The following is a 17,478-nucleotide window of genomic DNA, read 5'->3' on the forward strand; positions in this document are numbered from 1 at the left end:
GTGGTAAACTGTGAGCTAGACAATTTTATATCTAAAACTATTAGTATTCCCCAGTATTTTTTCTCAAGCTGCATCCAAACAAATGAAATGCTTAAGAGATCAATCAAGATACATATATATGCAGTCTAAATTGGGTCCCTTTTACTCTGCACACTTATTTGTAGGTTTTATATTAAGTTTCCTCCCCTCGATGTAAAGCTGTCAAACCTGGTTAATAACTTTTCACTGTTGCCTCTTATTCTCTGTTGTAAACTGTACTTTAAAGATAGACCGTCCTTTATAGACGGTCTTGTTTTTTCTAGATGGTGTAATGAGTTATATAGAATCTCACACCTGGGAAGAATAACCTAATTTCTAGTCAGAGAAAATTAGAATCCCAGGCCGGCATAGTGGCTCACACCTGTAATTTCAGCACTTTGGAGGCAGAGGCGGATCACTTGAGCCCAGCAGTTCAAGACCAGCCTGGGCAACATGGCAAAACTCCATCTCTACAAAAAATACAAAATTAGCTGGGAGTAGTGGTGTGCACCTATAGTCCCAGCTGCTTGGGAGGCTGAGGTGGGAGGATCGCTTGAGCCCAGGAGGTTGAGGCTGCACTGAGACATTGTACTGCACCCTGGGCAACAAAGCAAGACTCTGTCTCAAAAGAAAAAATCAGAATCCCTACAATGCAGGAAAGAAAGTGAGTGTACAAGTACCAAGAAATTGAAAACCAATGCCATAAGAATACAAAATATCAATCTTTCTGACTTCAAAGGGGTCGGGATAGGATTTATTAAGTTTCAGTAAATTTGTCTCTATCATATTCACATAAATAATATTTGATCTAGTTACTAGATGTGATGTCCAGAATTAAATATACTTTGACAAGTACTAGATGAGTTAGAATTTATCCCTCCATGTTATTTATTGCCCTTGACATCAGTGAAATGTAATGTCTTTTATTGTAGAATGTCCTTATCTATTAGAAATTTTCATGAAAATGGTACTTGAGTCAGTTTTTTGCTTTGAAAAATAAGAAGCTGGGGGTTTCAGTTCATTGACAAGTATGTGTTAGAAGAGCAGTCCTCTCCTGACATGTGCATATGAGTCTATAAAATCACAGCTAGTGATTTTACTAAAATATTTGTTTTTACCTTTTATTCATCAGGAAATTGAACTGAGCATCATTCTAGAAAAGCATTTTAAATGTTGGAACAAAGGTTTACCTCATATACACTATTAATTTAAGGGTTATTTAGGCATTTAAAATCTTTGTGACAAAGTAATGATTTCTCATTAATTAAAGAAAAAGTGGATAGGAGATGGTGTGGCATGCCTCTGGGTTTACATTTGAAGTTACAAAAGTAGTGCTTTAAGCAGTAATAAGACTAAAAATGAATTGTATTCACTTACAGTTTTTACTCCTTCTAAACTTATATTTTAAGATTTGTTGAGTTCTTTTAGTGTTTATTATTATTGTTATTGTTTGTATTTTAGTAGAGACAGAGTTTCATCATGTTGCCCTGGCTGGTCTCGAACTCCTGAGTTCAGGCAATCTGCCCGCCTCTGCCTCCTAAAGTGCTAGGCATGAGCCACTGCGCCCAGCCAAAATTTTTTAAATAGAATTTGTTACTAATTTTATAACTTTCTGAATGGAAGTATAATCTAGCTTATTTGTATAATTTTAAGAGTTGATTAATGAACGTAGAAATGAGAAACTGACCTTCTAAAATGCTATAGGGTTAAAAGATCATATGGCTTATTTGGCTTTTTTAGGCAGTAGAAGAACTGTTTAACCTGATGCAGCTGTTTATAGCTCAGAGGCCAGATATGAGAGAAGAAGAATTAGAAGATATTAAACAGTTCAAGAAAACAACCATAAGTTGTTACTTACGTTGCTTAGATGGCCGCTCCTGCTGGACAACTTTAATAAGGTAAAAAGATGTTTTTAGTTTTGTCTTGTTTATTTCAAGTGAGATGAGGACCATCCTTTTGATGTTTAAAGATAAATCATTTACATTGGGGAAGCATTTGTGCATGTAGCCACTTTGGAACATTTTGAAGGTTCATGAACTACTTTTAAACAGTTTTTGGTCTGGCTTTGGTTTGTATTTGTGTATGTTTTATCATTTTAGGGTTGAAAGGAACCTTTATGTATAGCCTTCTACCCAAAGCTTGAATTGTCTTGTTTATGGCAATTTATCCTAACTCAGGCTTGATAGTTCAGTTCTAGAGGCCTCCAGGAAGTTTTCTGCACCTTTGGATGAGTCTGTTAATATTTTGCATTCTGTTTAGCCCAAATATATCTATCTGGCTTTCTGATCTATATGACTTGGCCAAAATTATAAAACATAGTCTTTATAACTAATTTTCAGAGCTACAGAAGTTATTGAATGGTTACAGGAACTACTACAAATTACCCTTAATTCCCCGAGAAATAAAGTTCAGGCTAATTTCTTAAATTCTTCTATGTATTACATCTAAGACTTGGAAGTGTTGTTTTTTATTAGGCACATTTTTTTTAATGGTACTTTACTGAAGACTTCACTGTAATATCTTAAGCTACTCAATCTAAGATGAGGTTATTTCAGATTGTCTTCTTTGGAAAGCTTTCAAATGTGAGTCTTCATTAGTAAACAGGGAAATTAACTACGCCTTTGCCGGATTTCTTAAAGGGATTGTTTTTAAATTTTGGATTAATTTTGAATACAATTGTTTTCCCAAAGTTTACTACTTAAAGCTTTATTTCAAAAAAGATTTAGAGCAGCCTGGGCAACATAGTAAAACCCCATCTCTATATAAATAAATAAATTAGCAAATAAATTAGGGTGTGACGGCATGCACCTGTAGTCCCAGCTCCTCGGGGGGCTGAGGTGGGGAAGATCCTTGAGCCCAAAAGGTGGAAGCTGCAGTGAGCCATGATTGTGCCATTGTACTCCAGCCTGGGTGACAGAGCGAGTCTCAAAAAAAGAAAAAAAAGATTTGGAGCTTTCTTAACTCTTCTTGAAAAAGGAAAGGAATAAAGTAGAAGGATTTCCAGTTGTAGTCTATAACAACATTTTTCTGGTATCTAATGAAAGAAGACCTGTTAACAGTAATATAGCTGTGTGAGTAATTACAGTCATGTGTTGCATAACAACAGGGTTACATTCTGAGAAATAAATTTTTAGCCTATTTCATCATTGTGCAAACATCAGAGTGACTACTCACACACAACTAGATAGTAGCGCCTGCTACACCCCTAGGATATATGGTATAGCCAACTGTTCCTAGGCTCTAAATCTGTATAGCATGTTACTACACTGAATACTGTAGGCAATTATAACAGAAAGGTAAGTATTTGTGTATCTAAACGTATTTAAACATAGAAAAGGTACAGTAAAAATATGGAATAAAAGACAGAAAATGGTACACTTGTATAGGGCACTTACCATGAATGGTGCTTGCAAGACTGGAAATTGCCCTAGGTAAGCCAGTGGATGAGTGGTGAGGGAATGTGAAGGCCTGGGACATTATTGAACCCTACTATAGACTTTATAAACACTGTACACTTAAGCTACACTAAATTTATTTTAAAATATTTTTTCTTCATTATTAATGTACTGAACTTTTTTTACTTTATAAGTTTTTTTAACTTCTTGATTCTTCTATCGTAGCACTTAAAACACACTATCATAACACTTAAAACACACATTTTATAGCTGAACAAAAGTATATCTTTATAAGCTTTTCATATTTAAATTTTTTTTCTTTTTAAATGTTTTCGTTAAAAACTAAGACATAAACACACACAATTAGGCTAGGCCTAGCAGGGTTGGGATCATCAGTATCTCTGTCTCCCACCTCCACATCTTGTCCCACTTGGAAGGTCTTCAGAGGCAGTAACTAGCTTAGAGCTGTCATCTCCTCTGACAATTATGCCTTCTTCTGGAATCCCTCCTGTAGGGCCTGTCTAAGGCTGTTTTACATTTAACTTTTTTTGAAATAAGTAGTAAAATAATGATAATATAGTAAATACATAAACCAGTAACATAGTCATTTATTAACATTATCAAGTATTATATACTGTACGTAATTGTGGTATACTTACAAGACTGGCAGTACAACAGGTTTGTTTATACCAGCGTCATCAGAGACATGTGGGTAATGCATTGTGAATGTTACCATGGCTATGAAGTCACTAGGCTAATAGGAATTTATCAGCTCCATTATAATCTTATGGGACCACCATTGTGTTTGTGATCCATCATTTACCACAATTTCATTTTGTGGCACATGACTGTATTTTATAAACTATTTTCAAGGCTGACACATTTTTAGTATTTTTTTCCTTCATATTACTCTTTTTTAATTACCAGCTGATGAGTGTTTAGATAATATGGGTGAATTTTATGATTATCCAGAATTTAACAATCAGAGGATGAGCCTATTATAAAAATCAACATTGTTTATGTGGAAACTTTAAAAATATTCCCATATCTTCTGCCATTGTAGATAATTAGCAGTTGATTAGATATTAATAGACTTTTTTTTGTTAGAGTTTATTTAATATTATTTCCTTATGCTGCATTTCCAGGAAACAGATGAAGCAGTCTCTTTTGTGTAGGTAGGAAAGCAGAGAGCTTAAATGACGATTTTATTTCTTTTTATTTTTTCATCACCTAAGTGTTGTGTTCTTATTCAGAGTTCTCAAACTGAACTTTATGTTTTCTTCTAGTGCCTTCAGAATACTATTAGAATCTGATGAAGACAGACTTCTTGTTGTATTTAATCGAGGGTTGATTCTAATGACAGAGGTAAATATTCTATTGCATTTTACTGTGGATATTATCTCATTTTAATGTTCTCACCAAGACTTATTTTATAGACATTTAGAGTTTATGGTAAACTGTTTTACAGGTGGCAAGGTTTTAATTATATAGATCAGTAAACCTGAATTTATATCCCAAGAATAATTAGGTCATAATTTTTAGGGTGCTGTTTCTTTTTCCATAGTAATTCCATACTTTTCCCATCATTTTGTATTTAGAACAGCCATTTGAAATAGACTGGTTTTATTCATTTGTAGGGACAAAAATGAAATACATGTGATTTCATTAAGGGCACACATAATTTCCCAAAAGCCTACTTATTTGACAGAGTATAGAAACTGAGGTTACCATTGTGAACCCGGAAAATCTGAGACAGGTCTCAGTTAATTTAGAAAGTTTATTTTGCCAAGGTTGAGGACGCGCCCGTGACACAGCCTCAGGAAGTCCTGATGACACGTGCCCAAGGTGGTCGGGACACAGCTTGATTTTATACATTTTAGGGAGACATGAGACATCAGTCTGTATGTAGGAAGTACATTAGCTCTGTCCAGAAAGGCAGAGACAACCCAAAGCAAGGCCTCTCCTTCCTCTGGGGCCTTCCTGGTCACAGGTATGTGAGATACAGATGGTTGCATTCTTTTGAGTTTCTGATAAGTCTTTCCAAAGGAGGCAGTCAGAATATGCATCTATCTGGGTGAGCAGAGGGATGACTTTGAATAGTATGAGAGGCCGATTTGCCCTGAGCGGTTCCCAGCTTGAAGGGGCCCAAGATATTTTCCTTTCACACCATCCTCAGAGGAAACCAGAAGGACTATTACAGGGTTAAAATCAGCTGTTTATGCTTCCTATAATTCTTGAACATCCACAAGTATGAGATGGCTGCAGAGTCACCAGAGGTACGTGAGCCCTTTAGTCTGATAAACATGCCAAGAGTACCATAAGAATTCAAAGGTAGGATGTTTTTTCAGTTAATGATAATAAAAAATAAGAGCACAGGTTTGCACTTTGAAGAATGTGGATTTGCAAAGGTAAGGGGGAAAACATTTAGATAAATGACAATAAGCACTGAGGCAAAGAAATATTGGTTATGTTTGAGGAAGGCTAAGTATTAAAAAAAAAGGTAGGTGAAGAGGAGTAGTAAGAATTTCATTCTTTAAAATGCAACAGATGTTTATGCTGCTTTGGTTGTGTTTTTAGAAAAAAAAAAATTTTTTTTATGCAACAGATGTTTAAATGTCTACCTCTGTGCCAAGCACTGTGGTAGGTACTAGGGACACAGCAGTGAACAAGACATACTGGTTTCTGTCCCCACAGCTTACAAGTTACATACTGTACAAGTACATTGTTCATATTAGGTACTGCTGCAGGTTCTGGGCTAAGAATTTTAACATTTGAACTGTGGGTATTACAGTGTGTAAGCTGTAGTGAACTGGTCGAAGAGGATTCAAAGAAGGGTGCTGTATAGTAAAATAGGAAAAAAACTAAGGGCTTAATTAAGCTAATACAGTTAAAGGAATTAAAAGATTTAACAAGCCAATATAAAGGAAATGAATTCCTACCTTTTGCAGCTCTTTTTACCTCTTTCAGGCCTACTCTTTTGAGTATGGCTGACAGTCACTTTACCATTGTCTTTGGACAGAGACCCTGGAAAGTTGGTTAAAGCAGTTGCCTATTCTCCCTAATCTTTTGTGACCTACTGCTTTGTAATTTTGAAGACTTATTAGAGCAAGTACTTTTTTAAAAAAATGTGATTAAACTATTTCTTCAGACTAGAATATACACACAAAATAGCAGAGCTCTGAAGGTGAGGAATGTTTAAAAGAGCTTAATGAGAGAGTTTAACTTCAGGATAGAAAGCAAATACATTTGCTTTGCACACATGTGCACACACAGTCTGAGTCTGAAAACATCTATCGTAGAGGACGAGTACTACCATTTTGTGGCTCAGTAAGTAAAAATGAAATTAAGTTTTCAATTTTTTCAAATCATTTGTAGTCTTTCAACACTTTGCACATGATGTATCACGAAGCTACAGCTTGCCATGTGACTGGAGATTTAGTAGAACTTCTGTCAATATTTCTTTCGGTTTTGAAGTCTACACGCCCTTATCTTCAGAGAAAAGGTTTGCTCATTCCTACTTCTTATTTTTTGTTAGTGCTACTAGTAAAGAGAGAGAAGGTTTTAAAATCATGTGCCCCAGAGAAATTGTTTTTATCCTAGTTTATGCACAGAAGATGAGGCTGAAGCTAGCTAACCATCAGGAAATGTTTGTCATGAACTCCTGATGTAAAGCTGGAAGGCTCTTTTATGTTTTTGTACCTGCCTGAAAAATACGCAAGCAGGTATCAAGATTTCAGAGATTGGAAAACATTTCCAAACACAGTAACAAGCTGGGCACTTTGTAAAGATTCTCCAGCTGGAAACTTCTTTGGCTTAGATCAGATCATTTGCAGTTTCATGCGAGATTACTATAAAACCTACCTGTCTTATGTCCCTATAAGATACTGTGAACTCTGAACTTCTTCATATACATTCCTAGAAAGTGGGACATATTATCAATGAAATATGTTCTTTAAGAAATCTAGCAGGTTTAACATTAGTAGTAATCATCTCATGAAAATGACTTAGCTTTCACTGAAGATGTTTTTGTAATTAATCTGAATTTCTAGCATTAGCATTCTGTAGTTTACAGTAGAAAACATTTGTGAGGAAGTTTGATCTCAGATGGCATATTTATATGTGCTTTTATATTTGCAGATGTGAAACAAGCATTAATCCAGTGGCAGGAGCGAATTGAATTTGCCCATAAACTGTTAACTCTTCTTAATTCCTATAGTCCTCCAGAACTTAGAAATGCCTGTATAGGTAAGTTACTTGAAAAATTCACCCTTGTAATAACCTAGTGGAAGAACATTGTTGTGAGTTTTTCCATGATGTTAAGCCTGTAGTGTTTGAAAGATACTTGTGCTTTTTATGTGTAACTCACACTAGCTAGCAGGTCCTAAGAAAATAAAGAAAATTTCTTAACTGGCTCATAATTACATTACCCACATGATAATGGGCAGATTACTTAATGTATACAGTCTCCCCGACCTTAGTTCATCTCTAGCTTCCTCCAGCTCTAAAATCTTCTGATCCTATGTAAGCAAGGTTGAACCATATAAATGTTTACAAGGTAGAACTGACATTCTAAAGGATAAGAGTACTTATTTCACTGTGAGTTCTTTTGCCTAAAGATACTTCTCAGTAGCTGTCCTTAGGCTCTGAGTATTGCATCTTTTTACTGATTGCATATTTATAATAAAATGCTAATTTGTGGCTTTTAAAAGACACCCATTATAAATTTATAGTGATTTTTTTTTCACTACATTAGAAACTTCTCGAGAGACCGTAACTATTTTACACTTTCTCAAAATAGCATGGATAACTAACTGGCTGTCATATATAAGCAGTCCGTCTTGACGTTCTGTGTAATTACTTCTCTAGCAAGAGGGGAAGGGCACGCAAGCAGTAACCTATGATCACCAGAAACTGCCTATAGCCTGTCATTGTGAGATTTATTCCTTCCTGTGTGATTGGAGATTGAGAATCAGTCCAGCCAGCATCGTAAAACATTAAAAGTAGATTAAGGATTATCCCTCAAAGCAAAAGAACTTTGAACCTTAGTTTTCTTTCTAAGCTGTTTTGGTTGATTTTATGAGACACATAATCAACGTACATTAAATAATCTGGGCTGGCTCATGGCTGTAATCCATGCAATTCGGGAGGTCTAGGCAGGAGGGGATTGCTCGAGACCAGGAATTCAAAAGCAGTCTGGGCAACATAGCAAGACCTCATCTCTACAAAAACAAACAAAAAAAATAGCTGGGTGTGGTGGTGCGTGCCTGTAGTTTCAGCTACTTGGGAGCCTGAGGCAGGAGGATCACTTGCACCCAGGAGCTCAAGGCTGTAGTGAGCTGATTGCACCACTGCACTCCAGCCTGGGAGACCAAAAAAAAATCCCTCACTGTATGTTGCCAGAAAATATCTCATACTTAAACAAAATACCAATAAATAGTGTTTTAATCTTTTGTTTCCAAATGATGCCCTATTGTCGTTAATAACTCTGTTGATCTAAACTTGATTGAGCATAAGACAGAATTTCTACTCATGTCATGAGCTTAGTTTTAGACTCATTAAACTGGTTGTAGTGAGGCAATCATAGGATTTGTAAGATGGAAAGTAGCAGGCAGATATAACTCTAATTTTTTGCTACCCAAACTTTGTTTTTATTTTCAGATGTCCTCAAGGAACTTGTACTTTTGAGTCCCCATGATTTTCTTCATACTCTGGTTCCCTTTCTACAACACAACCATTGTACTTACCATCACAGTAATATACCAAGTACGTATTTATCTAGCACAGTACTTCAATATGGTTCGCATTTAATCGTTCTGCACACTGAAGCATGGAGATTTATTTTTTCCATTTATTCTTACTGTACACTTTTAATATCTTAGTGTCTCTTGGACCTTATTTCCCTTGTCGAGAAAATATCAAGCTAATAGGAGGGAAAAGCAATATTCGGCCTCCGCGCCCTGAACTCAATATGTGCCTCTTGCCCACAATGGTGGAAACCAGTAAGGTATGTTGGGATGCCAGGAAAATCCCTGTTGCTATAGTACAAAGTAATTTGAAATTTTTCCCCTGGCAGTTATGAATAGGTTAGACTTAAGTGACCAATTTTGTGGATCCTAAGAAGATTAGATTCATTTGGACTTTTTCCTTTTAGTGCTCTGAAATGTTGGTTGAACATTTGCAAAAATCAACAATAAGCACAAGTAGTAAGGTTTTTTTCCCCCTCAAAAATTACCTTAATAGTAAGTCTTAATATTTGTCACTAGGCTAAATTATAACTGGGTCATATATCTAAATTTGAAAAGTCATTAGGTACTGTTTTTTTTTTTAATTTGGCCATATAATCAATGACGACTTCTACTTCCCTTAAATTATATTCCTTTGACCTAAGCATAATATTGATTGATAGATTTGTCATCATTTTTAGTCTGGTTCCTTTCTTCTAACTCATATTCTAAAACAATGCCAATTCTAAATTATAGAGACAAGGTACATTGATACAGGATAATTTATCTTAGTTTCAACTTTTTTAAAAACAATTTTTCCCTTTATCTTTCTTTACCCACACTTCATTCACACTCTGCCTTGCTTGCCATCTTCGGATTTTCAGTATACTTGAGAAGTTCTTATAAGATAAAATATTTAAAATAATTAACATTACAGGAATAACTTGGAATCTATTTCAAAAGTCAAACTTAATTCATTTTTCTTGATATGTCTGTAGAGCTAAAGTGTCACATTTTAAAATCCTACAGTAATTTTACTTTATTAAAGTATATAGAAATAATGGGTAATTTTAATTCATAGCATTTGCACACTGAAAATAAACTTACGACAATTAAGATCATAACATTACTAGAAATTTGGATTTTAAAACTAGGTTCTTATAGAATATAAATATTGAATCAGCTTTTTAGTTAAACTTATTACATTTGCACAAAATATGCTCTTTATTATACAATTTAAGTGCAACCATTTTATCATCTTTAACCTTCAGGGCAAAGATGACGTTTATGATCGTATGCTGCTAGACTACTTCTTTTCTTATCATCAGTTCATCCATCTATTATGCCGAGTTGCAATCAACTGTGAAAAATTTACTGAAACATTAGTTAAGCTGAGTAAGTATAAAAGATGAGCAGTAAATTCCACTGAATTATTTTAAGCCCCTAGTCATTCAGGAAGGGGAGAAAAATTATGAGACAATCCTTTTTTTCTTTTTTTAAAGTGAATGTTTAAAAATATTAATATTCTTGGGAACATTTTAATTTTCATTAAGAAAACACCAACTTACTGGTTTCCATTGAAAAGTTCTGCCCAGAGTTTCAGCTGGCCTATAAAGGAGTGTGGAGTAGGGCTGATCACTTCTGTACATAGAAGCCCACATCCTCCACCATCTGCCCAGCAGATTCTGAAAACAAAAAACAAAACTGCTCTGCTTAGGGAGGCAGGCGTAGAGGTGGACTCCCCAGCCCTGCTCTTGAGGGTGCGACGAGATCTATAGTGCCAGCTGTGCTTTGGAGCTGGCAATGGCAAGAGCAGTGGGCTTGCCAGTGTGAAGCAGAGGTGCATATATGAGTAATTAGGAGGTAAGTCTCATAAAATAGGTGAGTGAGAAGAAGAGAAACTTGAAAACGGAGATGATGAGAAATAGAAAACAAAACCATCAGTGAATTATGTGGCGGGGGGTCTCGAATATCTTTAGTAATATTGTCTCTGCAGTAATGTGCCTAAGAGCTGTTAGAGAACTGCTCCCTTTGGGTAACATTCCTATAGCTGATAAGTTTTTCGGAGACATGCAGCTCTCCTCCAGAGGTCCTCTATCTCAGGACTTCCAGAGTTCTAGGCGTCTGTGTCCTCCCTCTTGACTTCATTAGGGATGGGCCAGGATCCTCTCCAATGTTCTATAGTTTTCAGAGTGGGACGTGAAATACTTGCGGAACTACTACCCAGATCAAGAAATAAAATATTGCCATACCCTGCAAGTCCTTCTTTGTGCCCCTCATCAGTCGTAGCCCTCTCCTTCCTATGGAAAAGGTTTTGATACATTCCAGGTAGGGCAGAAGATGTGACCCTACCTTAGAATTCATTATCCAAGAAGAAGAAAGTGGTAACAGCTGTCAGGGATAATTCCACTTCAGCAAAACCAACTTATTGGCAAGTGATTAGAGCATTTTTAGATTTGAAAGCTGGTTCCTGGTAACCTGGTATTATTAGCTGGTTTTATATATGGATGGCTGGAATGCCAAGATGTAGGGGGATGAGAATATATTCAGATTGGCCGTTTCAGGATTATGCACCTGGGTCATGGTACTTGGTAAAAGGCCAAAACCCATCATTGGCAGTAATCAGGTGTAAGAAAATATCCAGGAGTTCTAGTAGTACAGCCTTGCTCCCATATAAAGAAGGGGAATTATAAAAACACTTTTTAAAAAATTTTTGGTAATTGTGTTCATATAATTTATACTAAAAGTTACGTGAGGAACTATTCTAGCTACTCGGACAGCTTTAACCAAATATTGAATGTTCTACCCTGTTTTGGGTTGTCTTGTCAACCCAAGTGCACACTTTCAGGGGAATTAAACATGGTGGAGAAATGGAAGAAAGGAAAGAATACTTGCCGTCACATCAGCTGAATCAACTTTTGTGATGTTTATAGTCTTATCACTTTTATAACCATGAAGCACTATCAATGTTGCCTCATAGGGTTTAGTTCTCTATAAGCACTATTTTATAGAACTTTCTATAAGGGCCGGACGTGGTGGCTCACGCTTGTAATCCCAGCACTTTGGGAGGCCAAGGCGGGCGGATCACGAGGTCAAGAGATCGAGACCATCCTGGCCAACATGGTGAAATGTCTCTACTAAAAATAAAAAAATTAGGCATGGTGGTACGCGCCTGTAGTTTCAGCTACTTGGGAGACTGAGAGGCCAGAGAATTGCTTGAACCTGGGAGGCGGAGGTTGCCGTGAGCCGAGATCAAGCCACTGCACTCCAGCCTGGTGACAGAGCGAGACCCAGTCTCAAAAAAAAAAAAAAAAAAAAGAACTTTCTATGAGGATGGAAATATTCTTTGACTGTACCACCATGCACAGTAGTCAATAGCCCATCATTTGTGAGTGTTGAGAACTTGAAATGTGACTAAGGAACTGAATTTTTACTTTAATTTTAACCAAAATAAATTTAAATAGCCAAATGTGACTGGTGGCACAGCATTAAATATAAATCAAAACCTCCACAAATTGAGCAAGAAAAAAATTTTTCTTGGTTAATACAGAAAATTGGACATTGTCTTAGATACAAAGTTCTTAGGTCTTAGACAAAGACCTAAGAACTTTCCTATTGTTTCCTAAAAACAGTCCTATCATTAATGCCTCCTATAAATGGAAAGAGTTGTGTCCCACAGTTTGAGCTGACCGAATGACTGTTTCCAAGGAGAGGCCCAGGAAAGGGCTTGAGAAAAGAAAGTCCACATTAATGACCACACAGAGTTGGTAGAGAATTTTAATTTGTATAATTTCTTCAAGAAATTATATTTGGCAACAAGAAATGAAAAGGGTAAGTTTAAATTGGTTATATCTTTAATCATTTGAACGTTGAGGTTACATGTCCAAGGGCCACAATATTAAAATATTGTGACCATTGGTGAGAACATCTCAAGACCTATAATGGATTGCAAGTCATTTCCAGTTATGAGGAAAAGTCTTTGTGGTAATTTTTATATGGGCAACTGAGCAGATCTTAAGATTGGTTAGAGGATAAAGAGAAATATATAATAATTACAGATTTGAATTGCAGAGAACAGTAGAGTTGCAGATACTAAATAATAAGCAAGAGGGTTGGAGTATTTTTGAAGTGAGGATGGTGAGGGGATGGGGTTGGAGGAAACGGAAAGAAAGGGAAAGAGAATTCAGGACGGGTGAACAAAGCTGCCAACTGCCATCTGAAAAAAACTGTGTCGGCAAGTATTTTGATACTTAAAAACAGCAGAAGCCTGGGCAACATGGGGAGACCCCTTCTCTACAAAAACATTTTTTTTAATTAGCCACATGTGGTGTCACACACCTATGGTCCCAGCTATTCAGGAGGCTGAGGTGGAAGGATCACTTTAGCCCAGGAAGTCAAAGCTGCAGTGAGCTGTGATCACACCACTATACTCCAGCCAGGGCAACAGAGAGAGACCCTGTCTCTCTGCATGTGCACACACACAGGTTTAGCCTAAAAAAGCTCTCGAAAAAGAGCAATGGTAAGAGGGACTGGCACTGCTGATTTGTAAAATACTTAGTAAAGTTACGGTAGTTTTTATTTTATTTTTTAGAATTTAATAGATACTTCACAGTTCAAAATATCAGAAAGATAAATATCAAGATATCACAGACCTTTTCTCACCATTTTTATTTTTTATTTGTCCTTTTTTCAAATGTAGATGTTTTTCTCCCTTATTTCACAACAGTAAACTATAATGATTAAAACCATGTAGTATAGGTTCAGAAATACATAGGCAAAGCAGTGGGTAAATAGCCTCAACAAACATAAAGATACATGAGGACTTGGTAGATGATAAAGATGACATCTCAAATTGGTGGGAAATAGGTGGTAGTGACATAACTGGTTAGCTGTCTATGGGGCAAATCTTTAATATGTCACTCTTTAGACCAAAATTAATACCAGGAGGATTAAAGACTTCATTGGGGGCAGGGCACAGTGGCTTGCGCCTATAATCCCAGCACTTTGGGAGGCCGAGGTGGGTGGATCACCTGAGGTTAGGAGTTCGAGACCAGCCTAGCCTACATGGCGAAACCCTGTCTCTACTAAAAATACAAAAATTAGCTGGGCGTGGTGGCGGGCACTTGAAATCCCAGCTACTCGGGTGGCTGAGGCAGGAGAATCGCTTGAACCTGGGAGGCGGAGGTTGCAGTGAGCCGAGATGGCGCCATTGCACTCCAGTCTGGGCGACAAGAGTGAAACTCCGTCTCAAAAAACAAAAAGGACTTAATTGTGGAAAAAATCATTGAAATATTAAAGGAAAACATAACATCACATGAATACCACCATGAGATTTGAAAGACCATGCTACCTAGGACACAAAACCCAGAAACAATAAGAAGTTGAAAGTTTGGACTACATAAAAATTGAAAATACTACATGGCGAAAATGCCATAAACTGAATTAAAACACAAACAGCTAATTGGGAAAATGTTTGCATACTTAACAGATAAACAGCCAACACTGCCAATATATACCAAATTTTTAGGATTTGGTAAGATGATGAAGAACGTTAAGTAAAATCAGCAAAGGACATGAATAGGCAGTTTACACACAAAAAAGTGTTTGGTAACCACATGAGAAGTTGCCCAGACTTACTAATAAAGCAAACAATTTGAGACAGAGTGTCACCCTGTTGCCCAGGCTGGAGTGCAGTGGTGTGACCTTGGCTCACTGCATCCTCCACCTCCCGGGTTCAAGCAATTCTCCTGTCTCAGCCTCCCAAGTAGCTGGGACTACAGGTGCCCACCACCACACCCGGCTAATTTTTGTATTTTTATTAGAGATGAGGTTTCACCATATTGGGCAGGCTGGTCTCGAACTCCTGACCTCGTGATCCATGTGCCTCTGCCTCCCAAAGTGCTGGGATTACAGGCATGAACCACTGCACCCAGCCTATTTCTCTCTCTTAAAAAAAAAAAAAAAAGTCTATCAGATAGGGTGAAGCTCAGATGATACCCATATGGTTTGGGGAAAGAAGAGATCTTATAATGGAGTGCTAGTCAAGAGTCCATTTGGGAGGCAATTTGGCCTCCCAATATACAGAGGATATTTATTTTCACTTTGGTTGTAATGGGTAAAAACTGGAAACAACCCAAATGTCTATCAGTAGGAGCTTGGTTAAGTAAACCATAGTTCACCTATATTGAGACATGAAAACAAATAAGACAGGAATGTTCATTGAATTACATAAAAATGTAAAAATAATATGCAGAATATAAACATTCTTATAAACAAGGGGAAAATCGCTCTTAGTACATGTACAGAAAAAAGTAGAGGAATTTTACTCTATAAGGATGAAATTATAGAATGCTTTCATTTTCTAGGTTAAATATATCTGTAAGGTTTAAATTAATTGTAATGATTATGCATTGGTTTTGTAATTTTAATAAGTTATTTTAATATTATGGAAAACTGGTACTGCCGGCCCGGCACAGTGGCTCACACCTGTAATCCCAGCACTTTGGGAGGCTGAGGCAGGCAGATCTCACCAGGTCAAGAGATCGAGACCATCCTGGCCAACATGGTGAAACTTTGTCTCTACTAAAAATACAGAAATCTAGCTGGGCGTGGTGGCGCGTGCCTGTAGTCTCAGCTGCTTGGGAGGCTGAGGCAGGAGAACCATTTGAACCTGGGAGGTGGAGGTTGCAGTGAGCTGAGATGGAGCCACTGCACTCCAGCCTGAGCAACAGAGTGAGACTCTGTTCCCCCCACCAAAATAGAAGGCGGGCTTGGTGACATGTACATGTAGTCCCAGCTACTCAGGAGGCTGAGGCAGGAGGATCACTTGAGCCCAGGAGTTCAAGGTTACAGTGAGCTGTGATTGGGCCACTGCACTACAGTCTGGGCAACAGAGCAAAATCCTGTCTCAAAAGAGAGAAAGTAAGTATTAAGTAAACAATAGTACAGGTGATGGCAGATGTGAAGAAAATCATGAAAATGCTAACAAATGGACTGAAGTTGGCGGAAAACATTGAAAAGCTTATGGGCTTTGGAATCAGATAAATCTGGGGTATACTATAGTCTTAACTATATCAATACTGACTTTGGAATGAATTTGAGAGGATTATATAATCTCTGTGAGCCTAATTTCCTCATCCAAAAGAAGTGCAAAATTAGGATAAAACGATGGCTCTCAAAATTGATGAGAAAATTTAATATAATGATCTGACATACCTAGAAAATGTTCATTTCCTTCTTTAATTGTTGTTGTTTTGAGACAAAGTCTCACTCTGTCCCCCAGGCTGGAGTACAGTGGCACAGTTTCGGCTCACTGCAACCTCTGCCTCCAGGGTTCAAGTGATTTCTCCTGCCTCAGCCTCCTGAGTAGCTGGGATTACATGCCCAACTAATTCTTGTATTTTGTTTTTTTTTAAATAGAGTCGGGGTTTCACTATGTTGGCCAGGCTGGTCTTGAACTCCTAACTTCAAGTGATCCACCAACCTTGGCCTCCCGAAGTCCTGGGATTATAGGCGTGAGCCACCACGCCTGGCCTATTTCCATCTTTACTTGTAAAATAGAGATACTTATAACAGAATACCACTTCAAAGTGATTAGAGATCATAAAAGGCCTCCATGGTATTTTTTGTTTGTCGTGGTAGTGCTGGCTTCTTGGTAGTTGTGGAAAATAGATACAGAGATTGCTTTGTATTTAGCTGGATGTGATGACTCACACCTGTAATCCCAGCACTCCGTAAAACCGAGGCAGCTGGATCACTTGAGCCCAGGAGCTCAAGACCAGACTGGGCAACACGGCAGAACCCTGTCTCTACAAAAAATAGAAAAATTAGCTGGGCGTTGGAAGCACACACCAGTAGTCCCGGCTACTCGAGAGGCTGAGGTGGGAGAATCATCTGAGCCTGGGAAAGTCGAGGCTGCAGTGAGCCAAGACGATGCCACTGCAACATGCTTTGGGCAACAGAGTGAGACTGTCTAGAAAGGAAAAAAAAAAAAAAGATTGTTTAGGGCTGGGTGCCATGGCTCATGCCCATAATCCTAGCACTTTGGGAGGCCAAGGCAGGCGGATCACTTGAGCTCGCGAATGGGAGATCAGCTCGGGCAACATGGTGAAATCTCGTCTCTACAAAAAATACAAAAATTGGCCGGCGGTGGCTCACGCCTGTAATCCCAGCACTTTGGGAGGCCAAGGTGGGTGGATCACGAGGTCAGGAGATCGAGACTATCCTGGCTAACACAGTGAAACCCCGTCTCTACTAAAAATACAAAAAAAAAAAAAAAAAATTAGCCAGGCATGGTGGCGGGCACCTGTAGTCCCAGCTACTTGGGATGCTGGGGCAGGAGA

At 37.7% G+C, this 17,478-nt stretch overlaps 1 protein-coding gene across 5 annotated transcripts in view; it reads left to right on the plus strand.

Moving 5' to 3' along the window:
• USP34 (ubiquitin specific peptidase 34) overlaps positions 1-17,478 on the plus strand; it is a 283,346-nt gene that overhangs the window by 257,217 nt on the left and 8,651 nt on the right. For 3 of the 5 annotated variants that reach the window (XM_034953216.3, XM_055108352.2, XM_055108353.2), the window contains 7 exons: positions 1,759-1,916; positions 4,700-4,778; positions 6,789-6,915; positions 7,551-7,658; positions 9,072-9,176; positions 9,293-9,417; positions 10,408-10,531. In XM_034953216.3, the coding sequence (XP_034809107.1) occupies positions 1,759-1,916; positions 4,700-4,778; positions 6,789-6,915; positions 7,551-7,658; positions 9,072-9,176; positions 9,293-9,417; positions 10,408-10,531 (826 nt within the window). The remainder of the gene's footprint in view (positions 1-1,758; positions 1,917-4,699; positions 4,779-6,788; positions 6,916-7,550; positions 7,659-9,071; positions 9,177-9,292; positions 9,418-10,407; positions 10,532-17,478) is intronic. The other 2 variants (XM_034953217.3, XM_063594927.1) reach the window with 1 other exon arrangement.

The sequence above is a fragment of the Pan paniscus genome, chromosome 12, assembly GCF_029289425.2.
Source record: "Pan paniscus chromosome 12, NHGRI_mPanPan1-v2.0_pri, whole genome shotgun sequence".
Taxonomy (NCBI): Eukaryota; Metazoa; Chordata; class Mammalia; order Primates; family Hominidae; genus Pan; species Pan paniscus.